The following is a 22,198-nucleotide window of genomic DNA, read 5'->3' on the forward strand; positions in this document are numbered from 1 at the left end:
GTCAGTTTGCAGTTGATCCCGACACCAATGTGGACAAAGTGCAAAACCTAATCAGATTTTATGGTTGAAACATTTCTATTTATGATTAATAACGTTTGTGTTTTTTTATGGAATAAAAATGTAACTAATTTAAGCAACAGTAACAAGTTAAGATGCTGTTAATTAGGAGGAACTTGTTTAAGGACACTGGGACTTAATTGTTATTGAAAAATATTTACTTTATTTTATACCTGTCGGGTCCTATACCAATCCCAAATGGCTTGGAGAAATTAAAAATGCAACAAAAGTTTGGGTCTCAAACAGCTAGCATAAAAAGTGACACATTATTTTCTTAATCTTCAACTGCTGTATAGTAATATTTCATGTGATTATCAGTGCAAAAAAGTAATTTGGCCTATAATTTTTTTGTACTTTGCTAGATTGAAAAAATGGAAAACTTTGGGACCATAAGGACAAAAAGGACAGCATGCATGTGGGGTCAGGACAGTTTAAAACATGGGAAAGTGCTTAACAGAGTTTTTTTTTAAGAAATGCACAGAAAGTTGGCGAAAATGAACATAAGTGGACCTAGAATGCTGTTCAATAAATGTAGTGGATGGAAAGTTCAATATTTACATGTAAAAGTATAAAGTAGCAGAACATGGAAATACACAGGCGAAGTGAAGCCACAGGTGACGACTTGAATGCCGCCTCATCCTCACATTCTCCTCATCACCCTCATCCCCATCCTCCATCTTCCTCATATCCTCCCATCCAAACAACCTGCCACTGTACAAACTTGACATCGTCTTAATTCTCTCAATGGCTGCTCGGTCGCGTCCTGTGTCCATCCTCCTCTTGCTCCCATCATCCTCACCTCCCCCCCACCTCCTGTATTGTATGCAGCGTGATGTGGGTGAGCGATCACGACATGCCTTTTAAATGTGAAGTGATGTAGGCAGGAGCCCGCAGACTGTGATTCACGCCACAGGAGGAGCTTGCAGAGGAGCGAGGAGCGCGCAGAGGAGAGGGCTGCGTGGGGAGGAGAGACAGAGAAAGAGAGAGACGGAGTTGCGTGGTTTTGTCAGCTCTTATTCTCCTCACCCGGCTCCTCCGTTGTAAACGCGCGCGCGGAGGACGACAGGATGGAGCGGATGGAGTCGATGGAGCCGATCACGGCGCACTACACCACGGCTTACCCGGAGATCCATCCCGATAGTGGGTACGAATCCAGAGAGACCACCGACAGCCAGGCGAAGACCCCACCAGCTCCGACATATGATGAGGAATTAGTGCACAAGGTAGGATCGCAATATAATGTGTTTTAGTGCGCCACAGACCAGCACTTTAAACTTAACAAGACGGGTGCTCTTTCTTTAATATTACTAGTTTGTAGCCTATCTCTTTTTCTGGTGTTTACTGGCATTTATGAAATGTCCCTTAAACCCCCCTGTACCCAGGTGCTGGACAGGTTTTGCGCTCTCCATGGTGCTGATCTTCACTTGGCTGCCGTTTCAGTTGAGCCCTTTCCAGGCTTGTTGCGTGTCAAATCTGCCCTAAAACACCCTTCCTCCTGTAGCCTAATGAACAGTCAGTGCTGCTCTTTACTCATATCTGCTTCCTGCTTCTTGCTGCTTCAGATTTGAATGAGGCTTGAAAGTGGTCACTTTGTGCCGAGATGCTCTTGAGCAATCCCTCTACCTCCTATAAACCTGTCACTGTCACTACAGGCTGTATTCAATGTTTTATAATTGTGTTATTTAAATGTAGTCTTTGTAGACTGGGAGATTGCATCTCCCTGTTATTGTGTTAACAAAATCCACTTCCGTTTTAAATGAGCAATTAGATGGAGGAATAGTGGTCCACATCAGAGTGATGACGGGCACAGGAGAAAAGGCTCATGTGGCATCCTTACTGTAAACGCTCCGTTGTCAATAGCAATATGCTGTCTAAAATTCAGCAGTGCTCTTCATAGTTGCATCCTTGATAATAAGTAGCTTAATGGTAATAATTTTATTTGAAGCATCTTTCAAGCAAGGAGCAGAAGTGCTTTAAGGTGAAAATTTTTGTAAAAAAAAAAAAAAAAAAAAATCAACTGCATAAAAAATAGTTACATAAGGTAAAAAACAACAAGTCAAAATAAACATGATCTGGTGGGAGCACAACACTGTTAAACAAGACAAGAAGGTGTGCCTATAAAAAACATTTTAAAGATAAGATTTAAAAGCCCGAATACCAACTGGAAGACTGGTGCAAAGCTGACGTGCCAGTACAGCAAACCATCACTTCTTGACCTTAACCTGGACTCACAGGTTAAGGTCAGCCTAACCCAGCAGATCATTGCAGCCCAGTCACCAGTAACTAATGTTGGCATTGTATGTATCTGCAAACAATGGATGTGTTACAGTTGTACATTTCATATGTATGAAGGAGTTCAGATAACATGACGATAAGCTGAGTTTCTCATCAGGAGGAGGAGGAGGGGATGACTGATGGCACAACTCCTAGTTTAGACAGCTGCCAAGCCGCAAACAGCAGCAGAACACTGCTCAAGACCAACAAAAGCAGACATTTTCTTTAAGGACAGGTCAGGACATTTCCAGCTGTGTTTATAGCAACAAATTTTTTAACAACAGTTAGGTACATTTGTAGCCATGTTTGTAGCAACAAAAGTGAGTCACAGTGAGTTGGGACATTTCCAGTTGTGTTAGTAGTGTCAAAAGCAGGTATTTTTTAATGAAAGTTTGGAATATTTCTAGCTGTGTTTGTAGCGATAAAAGCCGGTAGCAGCTGGCAAGCAACAGACACCAGCACAGTATCCACAACCAAAAAGACGGGTATTTTTAATGACAGGTCAAGACATTTCCAGCTGTGTTTATATTGACAAAATGTTTAACAACAGGTTGGGACATTTCCAGCTGTTTGTAGTGTCAAAAGCAAATATTTTTTAACAATAGTTTGTTACATTTCGAGCTACGTTTATAGCAACAAAAGTGGGTATTTTTTTAACAGCTGTTTGGGACATTTCCAGCTGTATGTGTAGTGTCAAAAGCAGTTAAGTTTAAAGACAGGTTCGAATATTTCCAGCTGTGTTAGTAGTGACAAAGCGGGTAGCGGTTCCTGAGCAGCTGACAGCAGCAGACAACTATCCAAAACCGAATAGGTGGATATTTTTAGCAACAGATCAGGACATTTCCAGCCGTGTTCTTCACTACAAAAGCAGACATTTTTTTAACAGTGTGGGACATTTCCAGACAAGTTTGTAGTGACAGAAGCAGGCATCTTTTTAACAACATTCATTCATTAATTTGTTTTCCATAACAGCTTATCCTGGTACAGGGTTTTGAGCAAGAGGCAGGGTACACCCTGGACAGGTCACCAGACTATCACAGGGTTGACACATATAGAGACGGACAACCATTCACACTCAAATTTACACCTACAGGTAGTTTAGAGTAACCAATAACCTAATGCACATTTCTTTGGTTTGTGGGAGGAAGCCAAGAACCCTGAGAAAAACGGACAGGAACATGCAAACCCGAGACAGAGAGGCCCCCGGCTGGCTGATGGATTCAAGCCCAGAGCCCTCTTGCTGTGAGCCGACAGTGCTAACCACTGCACTACCATGCCATCCTTTTTCAGTCTTGGACATTTCCAGCCGTGTTTGTATTGTCAAAAGCGTGTGTCTTCTGCCAAGCAGCAGCAAAAAGCAGAAGATTATTTGCGACCAACAAAAGTGGGTATTTTTTAACAACAGGCCAAGAAATTATTATGTGTTCCTAACCCTAACCTAGTGTTTTTGGGCCTTAACCTAACCACACATTAATCACAGCTTTGTCCAACATTAAATTGGTAATTGAAAATTAAAGAAACATAAAGTATTATGTATTACATATGAAATGTACCAGCGTAACATATCCTTGGTTTGAAGAAACGTACAATGCCAATATTTATTCTGGCAATGGCTTGATCTAAGAGGCCTTTGGGGCATTAAGGAGTTGAAAAATCACTAACATGACACCTGGCCATTTGAAGCCTGTAAGTAATGACTAGAATTTAAAGATAGACTAAAAGAAATCTATAACCAGTGCAAGGAGGCTAAAACTGGAGTGATGGGAGCAGTGCATTTGGTCTTAACACTGGGAGCCTGGCTGTGGGTCCAGAGGGCACTCCAGGACAAGGGTTATAATTAGGACAAGGAATGAAACTGCTGACAAAGCGGGTCCCACCGAGAGCATCCCAGTGAGACTCCCTTATGTTTGTGGGTGGAGGCCACTCCTATCCAAAACTATCTTTGAACCAATATAGCACTTATAATCTCCCCCCATATATGACCACCAGTTGTCATGTGACTTATTCAGGTCACATTATGAGGCCAGCATCAATTCCATTAGCTGGATGAAGACTGTGACATGCAGTTAAAAGCTCAGAAAAGAAAGTAAGTGCAGTAATACAACTTCTGTGGTGGAGTAAAAGTCCTTCTTTCGACATTTTACTCAAAGCTGCACAAATCAATATTTTCAAATTAACATTAGATCAAATGACGGTGTAATGTTGAAGGGGTTTCTAACAGTAACAACAGTGACTCTGAGTTCTTATCTTGACAGAGTGTTAAACATCCTTCTGTTCAGTGTTTTGGTTTCAAGGCCTGCAACTTTACTGTTTTGGTTCAGTGTCACTGCCGAAAAAGCTCTAGCATAACGCCCATGTTATGCTAGCAGACAAACAAAGATAGCAACTAGCTAGTGAACATAGCACAACACGTTGCAACTAAAGAGCCAGATATTTCTCTTGGGAGTTGGTGGAGACCAAATCAGAGCTAAAAGGAGAGTGAATGTTGGAGAAACACGACAACAAATGAACGCTAATGTTGCTCTGTCTCCTGAATGTAGGCGAAAAACAACTCAGTAAGCTAACATGACACAATGTCAGAATGAGTGAATGGAGTCAGGCGTCACTGATTATAAGGCTGGTGTTATTGGTAAAGATGTGACTCTTATGGCTCTGAGTGTACTTACAGAGAGCATGGTGACATTAGTTATGAAACCATGCTCAATGACACCCTATAAAGTTTAAGCAGCTAATGCTACATTAGCCCACATAAACCAACAAGTCAGATCCTCTGATTCCCTTCCAGCTCAGGAGTGCTGGCCTTTGACCTCACTGTAGACGGCACAAAGAGAAAAGAGACAGTCCATTTGGGCTTCAGTGAGATGTCACATTATATTATGAAGCTGTATTGCAGGAACAGCTTCCAGTTCAGTGTAAGGGAGCTGCGTCAGTCAAAGCTCATTTCCTTTGTATGTATTAATTTGGCCTTTAGTTTGCAATGTCCTTTTTTCTTCTGAAATATCAGTCACTGTGAGGAATGAGTGCACCAACATTCAATTTCTTTCCAAAAGTAAATATGATATTTTTACATTGTGTTTACGACATCTCACAGTTGTCTAAAGGTGTTTGACAATTACAAGAAATCTTCACAGACGTAATCTGCGATGTCATTGTTCCTGAAGAATGATTTTGTTCCTCAGGACTGCAGCTGCTGCTACGTGACTTTTTGTCATTAGTGTGAGTTTAGTGAGAACAGAGTTTTCCCAAAGGCTAATGGTCTGATGAGACATGAACCGGGTTGCCCTAATGTAACCATTATGCACTTTGACAGCTGCCTTTAATTGCCTTGGAAACAGTGTGTGTCTGTGTGTGTGTAAGGCTTCTACTGTGAGGGGAGCAGGTGCTTTGCAAAGGGGCAATCCAAGCTGTTCTTTCTAAAATCTGAAACAGTTCTTTCAGGTGAACCCTTTCTCTCTCCTCTTAGTTTCAACCTATCAGCCAGGATAAATGTTACCATTGTATATTTCTACAAACATTTGTACATGGATGCGTTGAAACTTTACATTTCTTTATGTTTCACCAACACTGTGGTTAACATGTGGTTCTGTTTGGCACAAAAAGCACCTAGTTATTGATAGGAAAAAAATATGTTTAAGCTTGAAATACCTGGTCTTCACTGCTCTAAATGCCAAATGTCTTGCTAAATAACCAACTGATTTGTTGTGTGTTGGTTTTAAACGGTACTCTGCAGCTTGGCAGCCACTTAGGTGCTATGCCATCCACTATTTGATGGATGATATGATAGGTTTGAAATGTACAATATAACATATCCATGGTTTACATAAATGTACAACACCAACATTTTACTCTGGCGACCCGGCTGTTAGTCCTCTGTCTCACTGATGTGCTTTTTGTCTCTTTTCTCTGGGGGGGTAGTAGCTTTTCTTTCACACTCTCTCACCTGTGCTCCCCCTGAGGGATTACGGTTACACAACAAAAATGGGGCTCCTGTGAGTGCTCTTTGGTTGGGTTGTGGTTAGACATAAATGACTGTGTGGCTTAAGCTCTGTCGAGGAGCTCTGTGTTGTTGGGGTTTTTTTTAAATCAGTGTAACAATGATCTTCTGTTACAGAATTCAATATCTTTTAGGATTTGGTTATCATGATATCAACATTTATTTAATAGTCTTTACAGGTCTGTGAAGGATAGGCTGATGTTATATAAGAAAGAAACTGACAATGCATTAGTCAGTATGTCAGTACTGTCTGACTTCCCTTTTCTGTAAGTAGCTCTCAGCCCAAGCCCACTGGGTCCTACTGAAGACGTAAATATTTAAAGCTACACTGATCAATATTGTTATGTGAAAATGGATCAAATGACTGAGTAATGTGAAAAAAAAGTCACTTACAGTGGCAAAGCAACAGTTAGTATTACCAAACTGTGCAGTTCCCCTCAATTCGCTTTTTAGCGTCTTTAAGCTCATTGTTTTAGTTTTTACAGCCTGCAAATGTACTATTATAGTTAACTCTTGCCACTCTCACTCATAAAGACGACTTTTGGCTGTGACCAGCATGGCTCTAAATTAACACTAGTGTTTCAGCATATCTGATGGATGCGTAAATAATGGCGTCGATGGGGCTCCCACCAACTTCACTATATTTTTGTTTTGATTTGTCGTCTTTTCGCCTTTGTGACTCAAGCATATATGGCCTATGATAGCGATACACTCATCAACATTGGAGAGGAAAGTACAGGGACTGGATTAAGCGCCAGCGGCTAATGGTGCTAACTTCATAAAAGGCATATTGCCGGCAACCATGCTGACAGAGCTAACTGTGTTAACAAGGGGGGAACTGGATGGTGGGTGCTAAGTTTCCGTGACAATGCCATCCTCATATCAGCAGTAACCGCCATACGGGTGCAATGTAACGTGGCGCCAATGGGCTAGAAAGTGGGATGCACACATGCACTACACGCGGACAGACCGGCTTGACACAACAAACCACAGAGAAGCTGTGAATCAGACATATTCACATGTATATATCCATATTCTTTATATTTATACTGTGGTACAAGCCTGTGCAGTTTCTTGTGTAATATTTTACCACTCTGTTCAATAATATTTATAGGCCATATTTCTATTTACTGTAAATATATTACACCATGTGTGTGTTTTAGTAATCCTGTGCAACTATCAATCATAGACATACAGTATCTGTAGAAGTGAAAGGTGTATAGCATATAGTATAAGGATTTTTTATTATTTTATGTTTACTTGATCTGATTTGTATTTTTGTAATATTCTTATCCTTTTTGGCACTCAATCACTTTTTTTTTCTATTGCTTCTGGCTCCTGAGCTGCTGTAACATGTGAATTTCCCTGGTGCGGGATTAATAATGTTGCGTTGCATTGCACGGCGTTGTGTTGTGTTACCTTACCTTACCTTACCTCTTTCCACGTCACGTCACGTCACGTCACGCCACCTCACCTCACCTCACCTCACCTCACCTTGTCTTATCCTTTCTTATCTTATTTACTGTGTATCTTTACATAGTACAGTAAATAGTGGTTTACTGCTATAAATGTCATATACAGAGCCTTTATGGTTTCAATGTTTTTAATGTGTTAATCAATTCATTTTTGGTTTGGGTCTTTTCATGGTGGTTGTTGACAATAGGACAAATATAGAATATAACTAGATTTATCCTGGATGTTTTTCAGTTAACTAACCACTATGTTCACATTACAAATGATTTTCAAACTATTTATAAAGCATTCTTTGTGATCCATAAATTTATACAGATATCAAGGTCCTTATTGTAAAATCTAAACATTTTGTTTGTCAACAGCACCCAGTAATTCTTATGTGGTTATTTTATGTAAAACTATATCTATATATGTATTGCTATTGTGATGTAAAATGAGAAAAAATGACAATGTATCCATATCACATGCTCTCTAACAGCTTTCAGGCTTGTCGTTCAACACATATAGAAGCACGCAAACATTGCCATTGATGTATATTTGCCTCAGCCGTCAGACTGACTTTTAATATTGGAAGCTACAGTTATCTGCTACAGTCATCTGCTCTGTGGATTCAAATCCCAGCTCTGCAGCATATCAAACAGTTTAAATTAGCCGCAATATGAAAACTGTCAAGCTAAATTACATTCTAGGCTGTGTGAAGAGTTCATAGTCTCCAGGAAGATAAAAGTGACTTTTCTCATTGCTCAGGCAGAGGAGATCAGCAGAACATTATGATTCTCTCCACTCCCTGAAATTGTTAATCCAACTTCCCATGCAGTAAATGGTCTTTGATATTTTCTATTGATTACAAGTATGATGGCCTCCATGGAAGCTGTTAATGAAGCTTCGTGGTAAGAACATGACTTAAACAGAAAGAAGGGAAATTCAGTGGTACTTAGGGAATGTTTGTTGTTTATCAGAGGAGGGGGTGGCTGGGGTGTGACTTATCTTGACCCTCCCTTGAGCTACAATATTTTTCCTTGAGCCTCCCTCAATGACTGGGGAGAAATGTAGGTTTATTTTTTTGGTGAAATTTTGAATGAGAAGTAGAATAAAGTGATTTTGATAACTTATTACTATTTTAACCTAGTTTATTATGTTTCCTGACATTCATAGCACATGATGTGTTAAAGAGCCACCGGAAATTTAAAATTCCAACAAAATATGTCTGCTTTTAGTGTCTGGCTATGATAAATGGTGTAATTTTGGCGATTTACAAGAAAGCATGCCTTTCAAACATGTCAGTGTCTTTTGGGTTTCAAAGAGTTTTAAAGATTAACACAAAGTACAACCGTTCCAACTTATATGTCACTTATATTAAGCCAAAATAAAAACTACAAGTCCCTCCCTACTGTTTAAAAATGATTTGAGATCCCCTCCCCCATTTTGAACCACCCCCTCCCCTCTTCTAAATAACAAACAATCCCTTAACAATCTGCTCATGAGAGATACATGATTTGTAACTCTCTCTTTCTCTCTCCACACCATAAATATGTACAATATACTGTATACATCATCCACATCATCCATGTCTAATCCCCGAACATCTGCAGTGTATCACCTAATTGCCTCCAGTCTCCAGTGGGGCTTTATGAGACAGACCCACTTCCCAGTTAACCTCTGTTACCACGGAGACAGAGTCATGCCCCTCTCCCACCACAAACACACTCACCATCATCACATATGTGTACTTCTACGTTTATAGTTGTTTTTCTGCTCTGGTTCTGCATTCACACACACACACACACACACACACACATGCAGGCGTTATGTTACATGCTTTCAGTGACGTCCAGTAAACAGGAAACAGATGCCACTGAGTCACAGGAGAATTAGATGAATTTGTAATATTGCTGTAAAGCCTCTGAGTTTACATTTCTGATAGTTTTTCCATTTTAAGAGATTCATCATAATCATAACTGTGTGACATGCTATGGCCTCAGTGTGTACAATATACTAAAACATATAAATATATATATATATATATATATATATATATATATATATATATATATATATATATATACATATATTTGCATTTTCAGTGACAAAGTTGTAAATTTGCTGATTAGCACTAAACAAGCACAGGTGAGACTGAAATGAATGCCGTAACAGTTTGTTATTAGCAGGTAACGTCTCTAATATATCCATGTTAACAGCGCATCACCACTAATTATGCATCAACTACCTGTTCACTGTCAGGCACAATTACTTTGCTGCTCTTTACTTTTTTAACAATGTAATCAAAACCTCCCTGAGTCCTCCATATTTTTTCACACAGGTTTCAAGCCACAGTGCTTACTTTTATCACTGAACAGAGGATCTCCTAAAAATAATTCTTCTTTCAGCTGCTGCACTGATTTTTCTCCCAACAGAGAAAATAATTACTGGAGTTATTGCTGATGCCTAAATAAAGTAGATATGAAAATTTCAGTGGATGATTGTTGATGCAGTATATTTCATCCACAACCGAGCTGTGACACATTTTTCAGAGTTTCTAAAATCCCTCTAAATGCTGAGATCAAAGGGAGGCTATAAAACTAACTGTTGAGAAAAGCTGCTGCAGCTTCTCAACTCTAATCCTTTTAGCCTCTATCATTTATAAGTGTTAAGACATCACCAAAAAGTTACAGTTCAACCACAGCCTGGCTTAACCGATGATTACATTACTCTGACTAAACTTTTGAACTTTTGACCTACTTGCTTTGTCTTGCTTTCAAAGCAGACACTCATTGTCACTTGGACATACGTGTTCTTCTCTGGTAAAGAGGTCGAACTTTTATGACAGGCTTACTACTCGCTGTTGTAAGACCATTTCTGAATGTCAGCAGTCTTTCACAACTGGGTCAGAGTATTGGGCTGGGTATTGTTTAAAAAATCCAATCCTAGCACCACTACCCTTAAAGTGTTACAGCTACCAATAGAGCATTTCAATCAATACCCATCATGGGAACAGAAGCATTCGGTTTCGTAAAATGCCACCAGATGCCACAGGCTTGTAGTATAGCCATACTTTTGAAAGTTTTATTGTCATCTCGGCACAGTGCACTCAGTCAAATACAGCATGCGTCACTTCACCACATTACGGATTGTATGGGTTGTAGTTGCTGCAATAGTGAGTCAATCACACATCCCATTAATTTGAAGAATGCTTGTGGTTATTGGCTGCAAGCAAACTGTACAAACCTGGATATAAAAAGGATTGAATGCAGGTACCCTTTGACTGGACAAGTTTCTACTTGGTACTGGGTTATTTCAGTCAATACTGATACCCAGCCCTAGTCAGAAAGGAGTGCTTTGAATCAGTAGTGTAGTGGAAGCTGATGAAGTGAGTGTCGGTGGATGGGCAGGTTTCCAAGGAGGAAGTGGGTATACTGTCCTATATATTGCAATGGCTTTTTGGCTGATAGGTGGGTAAACTGTAAATGGCCAGAAAAAGAAGTGGTTATACCATGTACACCTGGGTATTCTTTCCCCAAAACCATTTGTTTGACCACTTCTGAACAAAAATGGCCCATCAAAACATAATAAACATTCAGGCTGCATTTTCAGCATCAAAACTTATCCTTTTTGGGAAGACAGAAAATAACTTGGCTGTGTCTGTTCCTGTATTTGTCACAGTTGGAGAGCATTGTGTTTGTGTGTGTGTGTGTATATGTGTGTGTGGAGGTGTTGGGTACCTCAGTGTGACTCTTCTAAGTGGGCTACAAATGAAAGAGAGGCCAATAGAAGATAAAGTATTGACTGCTGGCCCTGGTGACTAACTTGGACGCTTCTGAATGCTGCCTTTCATTCATTTCATTGTCTTGAAGGTTATCTCCTGCTGCTTGTGAGTCACACTGCAACTGCCAAGCTATTGTAAAACATAATATTATTTGTGCTGCTTGGAAGCAACGATGTCCACCATGACGCACATGCTGACTCACAATCCAGAATTATTAAATGACTGTGGGGGTTCAGCCAGAATGGAAGGCTCAAGGCTGATTCTGATACCATTTTTATTGACTGTTTCTCTGCAGACAATCCTGGTCGGGGACAGTGGAGTGGGAAAGACGTCTCTGTTGGTGCAGTTCGATCAGGGAAAGTTCATCCCTGGCTCATTCTCTGCTACAGTGGGCATTGGATTCACGGTGTGTTTGCATGTACAATTTGTGTGTGTATCTTTTTCATACAGGATATTTTCTTGTTAAGTGTCAACTAGCTCACTCAAATCACAAAAAAATCATTTTTTGTCACTTACCTCTAGTGATATTCAGCCATAGAGAAAGTCCTGGTTTAATTGGACCAGTTTTTGACATTTCTGTGTGAGATTTCTGCTTTCACTCCTACATGGTGGAGGTAAATGGAATTTTGTGAGCGGTGCTGATTACACAAAAAATCAACACTAACGGGTAGTTAAGGGCACACTGTCCCCATTACACTGGACAGTTCACAGAACATACATTTTTGGCTCCCTTGGGAAACAAAAGCACTCCTCAAACACTGTAGGACATGCTGACCGTCACACGTCAATGGAAATGAACTGCTTTGTTGCCCACCAGCACTGTGATTCATGAGAGAAGAACAAGCCTGCTACTTTAAGTCTGTGATCAAAACATAAGTGCTTGGCCCTGGCTCCTGCTGCAATTTTGACTTGAAGATGTTCCTGTTTGCTCCATGTGAGTGTGTTCTATTTCCCTGGTCTGGTGGGAACAGGACTGACTAACCCGTAGCCTGGTGACTCTGTAACACAACGTCGTCCTACAAGTCTGATGGTGAAAGTAGTTGTTGCAGCTGGTAGGCTTCCTCTGGTTTTGGCCTTCTTTTGTTGTACACAGTCTGTATTCTATTTTACATATAGATGTAAAATGGTGGTAGCAAAGTTACAATTTGTTCTGAAACAAAAAATTAAAAAAACGAATTATAGCTAATAACCAAGCAGCAAACTCTGGGGCTGAAAGTGAAGCCAACTCAGTAGTGCCAAAACTGCAGTTCTTTAAATGACCACTTGAGGCTGGCTCCAAAAGTGAGTAAATCCTTATAGACCACCATGTTAAAATGCCCAACTTCACAGCAGTAATAAACATGTTTACAGCCTGGTACAAAAAAATGGTTTTGGTCTCTATAGCTGATTTCAACATTCATGACAACTGCAAGGTCGGTGAGGGGATAACCCACCCATTTCAATGTTATTTAGGCTTGAAATAGAGTGTGCCAGTAAACCCGGAACTCCGTTAGCGCTTTTAGCACTTCCGGTTCTCTCGTCTAAAAGTCAATATGTTTTTTGAATGGGATTTTGGTAAAATGCCTCAAATAAGGTCTGTGGTTAACAAAAGCTTAAGCGAGTTTCAGGTTTTGTTCTACGACATAAAACACGTCAGTAAATACCCTACTTGTGAATTTTGAAGCTTTTACGTGTCGTAAAAAAGGTGGTTGCTAACAAGTTGCTCAATAGGACTATAAACCCTGTCGGGGACATTAAACGTCATCACCCCCGAACAGGCGAGAGTGCTGGCAGTCCGCCATTACAGCTTCTTATTTAGCTTAAACAGTCCGATTTCCCCATTATACAGTGTTTTTAAAATAAAGCAGCCGAAATCAGTTGAAAGCTTAGTGGCGGTGACGTCAAGAGTCATGCGACCGTGGAGTAGTCATGTAGTCCGTTAAAGCCTAACGTTAGCTTTTACTTCTGGCGATAGCATTTAAGCTTCAAATGCGGTATGAAAGGTGTTCATATGTGAAGATTATCTTGCTGAACAAAACCTGTAAGTATCATAAACTTGTGTAAGCACAGAGCTTATTTTCTGACATAATCCAAAACGCAATGCAAAAATCACATTCACTTTCTCTTCCAGGAACCAGCGCTATGCTAAACTTCCGGGTTTTGACGTCAGCCCTGGCACACTCTATTATGCATAAATGAGTGAGTTAGCATGGAGCCCACACTGTTACTAATTGCACTCCCTGAAGAATCACTTTTTTTTTTTTTTTTTTTTTTTTTGAGAAAAACGAAAAAACAATTTTGGAGAGAAGCAGACAGAGGGGTCTGCAATATGTGCTGGAAGGATATATCCAGGATGTCAAAAATGACTCAGCAGCAACAACAGGTTACAAACATATAGATAGTTAGAAGTTTAGGCCTAACTAACGGCTAGAGATCACAGTGTGAAAGTGAACCACCACATCACTGGCAATCGTTCCAGCACAGCAGACAATGAATATAAAGGGAAACTTTGCCTGTATTTAAGCAGCTGTGTGTCGCAGTCTCTAGAAATAAACTGTGTTGAATGTCGGCAAAGCTCCCTGTTTCCCTTCACTGTTTTTGTAGAGCAGTGTGGGCCTTTATTCAGTGTTATAATCAATAAAGCAAAAGTAGTATATTATGTATACATTCAGTAGGCTTTACCTTCAGAAGCTAGCTAGCTAGCTAACCTTACACTTTTCAGGGTTTGATTTTGGTCGGGGAAAAAGGGAAGAAAACATGTCAACCTCTCCAGGTAACGAGTAACATGCCCCAGATACAACATTTAGCTTGAAGTCCACTAAACCAACCTGAAAGTGAAGAAAATCTGAAACAATTCCGTAAGAATCTACTGAGCACAGCCATGTCATTGTCGGCCCCTTGTCGGAGCTGGGCGATGCTACGCTATGATTGGCCAGTCTGCATTTGAGGGGCACAACTTAACAAAGGGTCAATTAAGGGTGTGGATGCACTGACTGACAGACTAGGTGTCATCACGGGCTCTCAGAGATGCCAGCGCTAACCCAGGTTTACTCACAATAGCTCTCCACACTGGCTATCTTTTGTGGAGTAGTTTAAGCTTTAACAGAGGTGTTTAAATACAAGTGGATGGTGACACACAGCTAATAAGCTATGATAGATTCCTCTATTTCAAACTTGCCATTTTTATATTCCATCAAAGGTCAGCATCCCAATCGGCAAAATAAATGTTGGCATTGTACGTTTCTGCAAACCATGGATAAGTCATATTTTTCTGTTACATGTGTTGAAACTTCTTTATGTTTTAATTTTCAATTTTATGTTGGGACAGTGCTGTGGTTAACTAGGGTTAGGTTTGCACAAAAACACTTAGTCAGGGTTAGGAAAACAGCATGTTTTGGCTTAAAATACCCAGTTTGGTTACTACAGACAGGGCTGGTTATGTCCCAACCTCTCATTAAAAAATACCCATGTTGGTCTCGAACAGTAGCCTGTTGCTTGGCTGATTGGTAGCTGTCTCGCTTTGGTTTGGATGCTATCTACAATGCCCTCTTTTTCCAGAATTTTACCATTTTAAATGTTGGTGTGACTGGACCTTTAATCCAAATAACACATCACACAGTAACAGCAGCTCCAAAGAAATCAGTTAACAGAGCTCTGTGGGTCTGTAACAGGGGCACTGATTCTTCCAGGAGGTGCTGCTGTTGAATCTTCTAGATGTATTTTGTATGTGTATTGAAGTGGAGGCAGAAATCTCAAAACACAAAATTTGAAATCTGAAATTGAAAAGATTGTTTTCCTTTTTTTTGGTAATTTGAATGAATTGTTCTTTTAATCAGTGTTCAATCCATGTAACCATCAGTGCAGTGCCCATTTTAACATAAATAACAATTTCTTTCTGCCCCTCCCAGAACAAAGTGGTTACTGTTGATGATGTAAAGGTCAAACTACAGGTCAGTAAGTAAATCAGTGCCACTGAAAACTTGACGTGCTTTCACAATAGCAACCTATTTTTAGAGCACAGGCTGGTTTCCTCTCGGGCACCAGTGTTGTAACTGAAAATTAGAGTTAGCCAAGTGGAACAAGGCCAAACTCTTTTTTTTCCTTGTACTGTTTCAGATTTGGGACACAGCAGGACAGGAACGGTTCAGAAGTGTGACACATGCATATTACAGAGACGCACATGGTGAGGCAAATACATACACTATAATCTCTGCCTGACTCTTAGCTGCACTTTTACCCACAAATGTTACTGTCATAGAGATGTACAGCAAGATAACCATCTGTTTATCCATCTTTTCTCTAAAGCTCTGCTCCTTCTATACGACATCACCAACAAAACCTCCTTTGATAACATAAGGGTAAGTCAGAGATATGTCTATTGCCTGAATGCTCACAGCCTTAACAAAAATTACCAAGGCTACAGGGTGTGTGTGTGTGTGTGTGTGTGTGCGTGTGTGTGTGTGTGTGTTATTGTAATCAACATGCCCTATAAGTTTCATCCTAATGCAAACACATGTTCTCTCTGATTTTTCAGATTGTGTATTCATGCGTCTGTCTGTCTGTCTTGTTTCAGGCATGGTTAACAGAGATCCATGAATATGCACAGAGCGATGTAGTCATCATGTTGCTGGGCAACAAGGTGAGGGGGTATTGTTTGAGAAGCTCAGCAAGTGAAAGAAAATGTGTTAAGGAAATAGAGAACAATGTGATCTTTAGTGACTATAAAACTGTGGCTTCTTATGATAACAGACCTATAATAGAAAATGGGAATGTGTCGTCAACAGCAAGTCGGCCATTTGTGCAGGGTAAGGCTAAAGTCTGATTTATGGTCCTGCGTTAAATCAACGATGTACCTACGTCATTGCCGTGACGCCGTCGTGAACCCTTCGAACTTCTCTGTCACTCCATTTCGTCACGGTGCAATCCACCGCCAGAGCGGTAGGGGGCTGCGTTCCTTTCCTGAATGGTTATCATCATCTCTAGTTGATTCTTTGTTTAGCTTCCGGCTTTTCTGGTCACACTGAACAATGGCAGTCTTTGTAGTGAGGTGATGAGGAGTTGTAAAAGTGCTCATATTTTCTGACTTCCTCAATGAGTCGCTCCTCGACTTGATCCATGCTCCGTCCGTGTACAACAACAAGATGTTTAAAGATGGCGGGGATGGCGCAATCTGGAAATACGGAACCGGAAATGCGTTGCTACCAAGCAAACCAATCACAACCCTCTCGGTCTGCACTGGGTCTGCGTCGCCTTGACGTGTAGTTACATTTTTTGGGAGGTGCACGTCAGGCTACGCTGGGGGCTACGGCTAGCCTCCTGTGTAGCCACATACCGTACGACGTAGGTACGTCGTTGATTTAACGCAGGACCATAAATCAGACTTAAGAATGCCATCCACTAGCTGTTTACTGTGAGTGTCCAACAAAACTTTTGAAGTAACACAGAACAGTGCTCTGTGAATAAAATTCAAAACACCAAATGTAGAATATATAGTATGTAGTCAAACACAAAGGTAAGCTAACATTATGCGTTTAAGTATGCTAGATACTGGAGGATTAATTATGCATGATTAGCCAACGTTTTGTTAGCATTCAGTTAGCATAACGTTAGCTAGCTTATCTTTTGCTGCACTCAAATGGAAATCGTGAGCTCGTGTTTACAACATGGGAAATCATGAACAAGGGAAAAAATGCATCTGCTGATTTACAGACCTCTCTGTCAACATGTAGGTCTATGGGAAAAAGTATTTTTAGGACAAAGGGCATCATGTGACAGATAATTACACTGTTTACCATACAAATTGGCTTCAAATCCTGGCAATCATCCTGGAGGCATGCTGTAGCTACGTACACTTTCCTCCAAAAATGGCAGCGCCAGCCCAAAATGCCCCCAGTGTTGCTCTCTGTCTGCTGGATGTGAGCATAGACAGCTGTTTCCTAACAAGTTTGCCATAGCAACTTTTAAAAGTGATATGTCAGTGTTGCGTATACAACTTGTTCCACTGCCCCAAATTACCCATAAAATCTATATGGACTGCTTTAACTAATGTTTTTTTTTTACCTTTTTATCTTGGAGACAATCACTTGCTACATTGGCCTTTCAGATTACCCAGTCTGATAGGAACTGAAACTCAAAGATTATCTATGTCTACCAAATAATGGGCCAGTATTATAGAATCAGAAACAGAATAAGAAATACTTTATTGTTCCCTGAGGGGAAATTGTGATTCGTTACAGTCGCTCCAATGTAAAGAGTACAGAAGTACAAATGAGACAACAGAATAGAAGTATGTAAATATCCGATAATAGAATAAGTATTATAAATGTGCAGTTTGCTACAGTGTTTTTACACTAGTGCTTAAGGTATTAAAAGTAAAAATATGTTCACTGTGCTGAGTTTGTAAGTGTGTAAAAATATACAAATACGTGCATTGTGCTTCATTACACTGTCTGAACCAGTGTTACATTAAGAAGTATAAAATGTATTATGCTATAATGTTCACTGCAATATATACAGAAATAGAATAAAATTATGTTGAATGAATATATATATATTCATTCAAGGGGTGTTGGTGAGAATAAATTAGTATACTGAAGAATATTACACAGCTGAATAATTGCAGTAGTGTGGCACTTGAATTATTGCACCAATTATTGCACTGTATTGCACAGTTAAGGCAGTGTTGCAAGGAATAATTGTACAGATAAGTCACTATTGCACAGTAGAAACATAATAGATAATTATGAATTATAAATGCAGATAGATAGGTGAATTAAGTCCAAATTCAAAGTCCATCACTTAGTTTCACACTGTTTGCTGTCAGTTGGTGGCAGTAATTCAATAAGTAGCGTGACAATGTGCGAGCAAAAGGCAAGGAAGACAGCCTATGCAAGAATGCAAACAGTGCAGGTTTCATGAATACTCTAAAACTTGTCATTGCAAATGTTTAATAAGGGAATGTTCAAAATATTTATTTACTGTAAATGTAAATGACGAGGATAAAGTAAATAACTTCCTATATTACTATATGACTAACAGTGCATTTGTATTACTGAACCTGATGTTAACCATTCTAACCATTCTTTACTGCATCTCTCCGTCAGGCTGACATGAGCAGTGAAAGAGCAATCAGGAGAGATGAAGGAGAGAGGCTGGCCAGAGTAAGTACTTCATTCACTGCTGTACAATCATAACTAATGTGCTTTTACTCAGCTGTGGGGCAGCTGTGGCTCAGAGGTAGAGCGTAGACTAATCAAAAGATCCGGCTCCTCCAGTCTGCATGTCGAAGTATCCTTGTGCAAGATACTGAACCCCAAATTGCTCCTGATGGCTGTTCCATTGGTGTGTGAGTGTGTTAAAACTGAGTAGCAGGTGGCACATTGTATGGTAGCCTTGGCCTCCAGTGTGTGAATGGGTGAATGTGACTCGTAGTGTAAAAAGCGCTTTGAGTGGTCAGATGACGAGAAGGGCGCTATACAAATGCAGGTCCATTACCAGGTCCATTTACTGTTGTTTGCTCCTCTTCTTGTCTTCAGGAGTATTCAGTTCCTTTCATGGAGACAAGTGCCAAGACAGGAGTCAACGTAGAGCTGGCCTTCACTGCTGTGTCCAAGTATGAAATAGTCTCACATACACTGTATACCACAACTGCTGTATTGTCTAAGTCTGAAGGGCTTACAGTGTTATTAATTTTATATATCATTTTACTACTAAAGACATCATATGTAGACACTTAACAGATATTAGCTGTACCATATTTTTACTGATGATGAACCAATACCATTGTTAATAAATGTAATCACTTATTTTTTCATCCAGAAATCATCAATAATCATTTAAGGGTAACATTTTTCGACGTGGTCCTTATTTTCCCATGTGTCTAATGGGAACAATGCTTTTTGAAAATTGGTCCAGTAAGGCTGTCATACAAATTAATGTGATAACGTATTAGTAATTTTATTATATGATTAATACAATTATTTTAATTAACGTACAAGTATATTGAGCAGATAAAATGATACCAGTTTAATAAAAAAACATTTATTTTGACATCCACATCATAGTGATGACACAAATGTTGTGGATCATTTCATTAATAATTTTATTTAATTGATTAATTTAAGGTAATAACAAAAATCCATCTGCGTTGTTTTCTAAACTGTGTGATGTTTGGTTCTGATCATCAGGGAGCTGAAGCATCGGGCTGTCCAACTTCCCAATGAACCCAAGTTCCAGATTCACGAATACATCGAAGCACAGAAAGAGAAGTCAGGCTGCTGCAGCTACTTTTAAATCTCCTGTCCTGAGTCCTCCTCCCACCGCTCTGGGTGAACAGACTGTCAGAGACACACTGAGAGCTACTGAGTGGGAGGAAGCCCTATTAATTCACTGCTGCTCCCAAAATATGATGCTGCCATTCATTCAAGACTAAAAGCCAAAAGGATAAACCAAGCTATGGACTCACAAAACCCACATATTTCTTAAGATGAGAACAGTTTACCCATAGGTATAAATACTGCTATATCTACATAACTATTTATATCTATGAGTTTACCCAGCTCCTTAGAGTGACGTTTGTCATCATGAGCAGCTGAATATTTTTGGTAGAAATTTTAACAAATCTTATAAAAAGTATTTCAATTCTTTGGGAAAATAGCCTTGTACTATTTGCTTTCTTTGCAAGAGTTAGATGGGAAGATCAAAACCAATGTGTAGATATATGTTTTAGGTACAGAGATGGAGTCAGGAATCAGGATGTGGTTAGCCTAGCTTAGCACAAATACTAAAGGTGGAAGGAAACAGCCAGCCTGGGTCTGTCCGAAGCTTAAGAATACACCTGCGGTTCCAAACCTCTTATATGTGCGTAAGTTTTTTAGAACATGCCTACCGATCAACCCAGAACTTCTATACTGCCGATTAAGCCATATATTAAAATCACATTGCTTGTAAACTTTTCTGAACAATAAACAAACACAAAAAAATGCTGTATTTTTGCCTTTAATAGATTTTTATAATCATTTATAGATGTAAAAAAAATTGTTATTTCAAGATTCATACGTATATTTCCGTGTAACCTGTTATATCTTCAGATTTACTGTACTATCTTACACAAAGGCTACTGTAACTTCTAGTAGACGGACACCTTCCAAACCCAAATAAGTCAGTATTGTGATTATGAATCACAGTCACATGCTTTTAATCATTGCAACATTGTTGTGCACACTGTACAAACACAGACAGCTGAGGCCCATCGTAACATCATGTTCTACAAATAATGGTCATAAACCAACATCTGGACCTCATCCCTACTCAACATATTTTGACGCATGGGCAGAAGCCTTTTGTCAACTCACATGACTAACAAGGGGTCAGCAGTCAGGTTTAGGCAACACAACTACTTCTCACAAGACATGAATCTTGATCTCCTGGGTCAAAAGTCCTGTGCTTGTTGGACCCATCCACCAACACTTCTACCCACCCTAAGCGGACTTTGACAATCCTAAATCTAAATCCGTTGCTCTGAACATCTAACAATGATGCAGATGGGTTAACACTGAAGTTTGTTAAAAGCGTGGTGCATCACGTACAGACTCTAAATGGGGCCCCTGGTGTCATTATAGTGTCACTGGGGACACTAACCAAGCAGCGTATTTTGACATCCTAGGAGTGAGACCACGCTGAATTTTTGACCTGATGGTGCTAAATGGAAAGTTCAGGGCTCACCAAAGTGATTAGGGTTCTTCTTAATGTCTGTATCAGATTCAATGGCAATCCATCTAATAGCTGTCACTATTGTCAGTAGCATTTAACAAAAAAAATCAAAATGTCAACCTTATGGTAGCACTAAAGCAAAATTGCGGAATCACCAAAATGAGCAGGTTTTATCCTTTGAGGACCATGAATATCTGCAAACATTTTCATTGTAATTCATTCAAAAGTTGTTGCACTATTTCAGCGTTGACCGACCAACCAACCATCATTTCATCCCTATACAGCCATCATACTAGCATGGCTAAAACAATAATTTGTAGTTTTAGGAGGAGTAACATGCTCTTAGCTTAGCATACTCAGCTAGTCCAACAACATCTCGACTGAAGCTCCTTACTGAACAGAGATATGAGATAGAGTTTGATCTTCTCATCTAACTACTAATATAAGTTATGCTTTTCTGAACAGTGATCATTTTTGTTTGCCTTACATAGATGTCAGGTTTTTCTACCGTTTAATTTATAATTAAATAATTGCTGATGGAAGTACAAGGATGTTATGAACTCACCAGTTTGCCAAAGTAGAAACAAAAAACTGCAAACACCCACACACCACTGGCATAAGCCAGGGGAACACACAGTCTCAAGGCAAACTTCAAAAATTCAACATTGTTAGAACCTTATGTATCATGCAATCTACCAAGAGATCCAGACAAAGGCCATACACTGTGTCACGGATGCAATTCAAAGCCAAGTACATGGACAAAAGCCCTGTCTGTTTATGACGTGGTCAGACTGGTGCATTCCTGAGAAGCGAAAGTCGGCTGCTGTTAAACGCTTGCTGACTCAAGAAAAGCTCAGGGACTCAGCTGGAGATGACGCTTATGTGCTCTCTGAGTGCCTGGGGAGGAAGACCACAAGACAACTCTATATTTGAACATGCAGAGAAAC

The 22,198-nt window shown here is 39.8% G+C and overlaps 1 protein-coding gene across 1 annotated transcript; it reads left to right on the plus strand.

Annotated features, from left to right (window-relative positions):
- Positions 1-888: 888 nt before the first annotated feature.
- LOC117247693 (ras-related protein Rab-37-like) lies at positions 889-20,674 on the plus strand. The gene is made up of 9 exons (XM_033612306.2): positions 889-1,280; positions 11,857-11,967; positions 15,449-15,490; positions 15,657-15,723; positions 15,846-15,898; positions 16,114-16,179; positions 18,644-18,700; positions 19,076-19,152; positions 19,727-20,674. Exons 1-9 carry the CDS (start codon positions 1,125-1,127, stop codon positions 19,830-19,832), a joined length of 735 nt encoding a protein of 244 aa, XP_033468197.1. The 5' UTR covers positions 889-1,124; the 3' UTR covers positions 19,833-20,674.
- The last annotated feature ends 1,524 nt before the right edge of the window (positions 20,675-22,198 follow it).

This window comes from Epinephelus lanceolatus, chromosome 21 (assembly GCF_041903045.1).
Source record: "Epinephelus lanceolatus isolate andai-2023 chromosome 21, ASM4190304v1, whole genome shotgun sequence".
NCBI lineage: Eukaryota > Metazoa > Chordata > Actinopteri > Perciformes > Serranidae > Epinephelus > Epinephelus lanceolatus.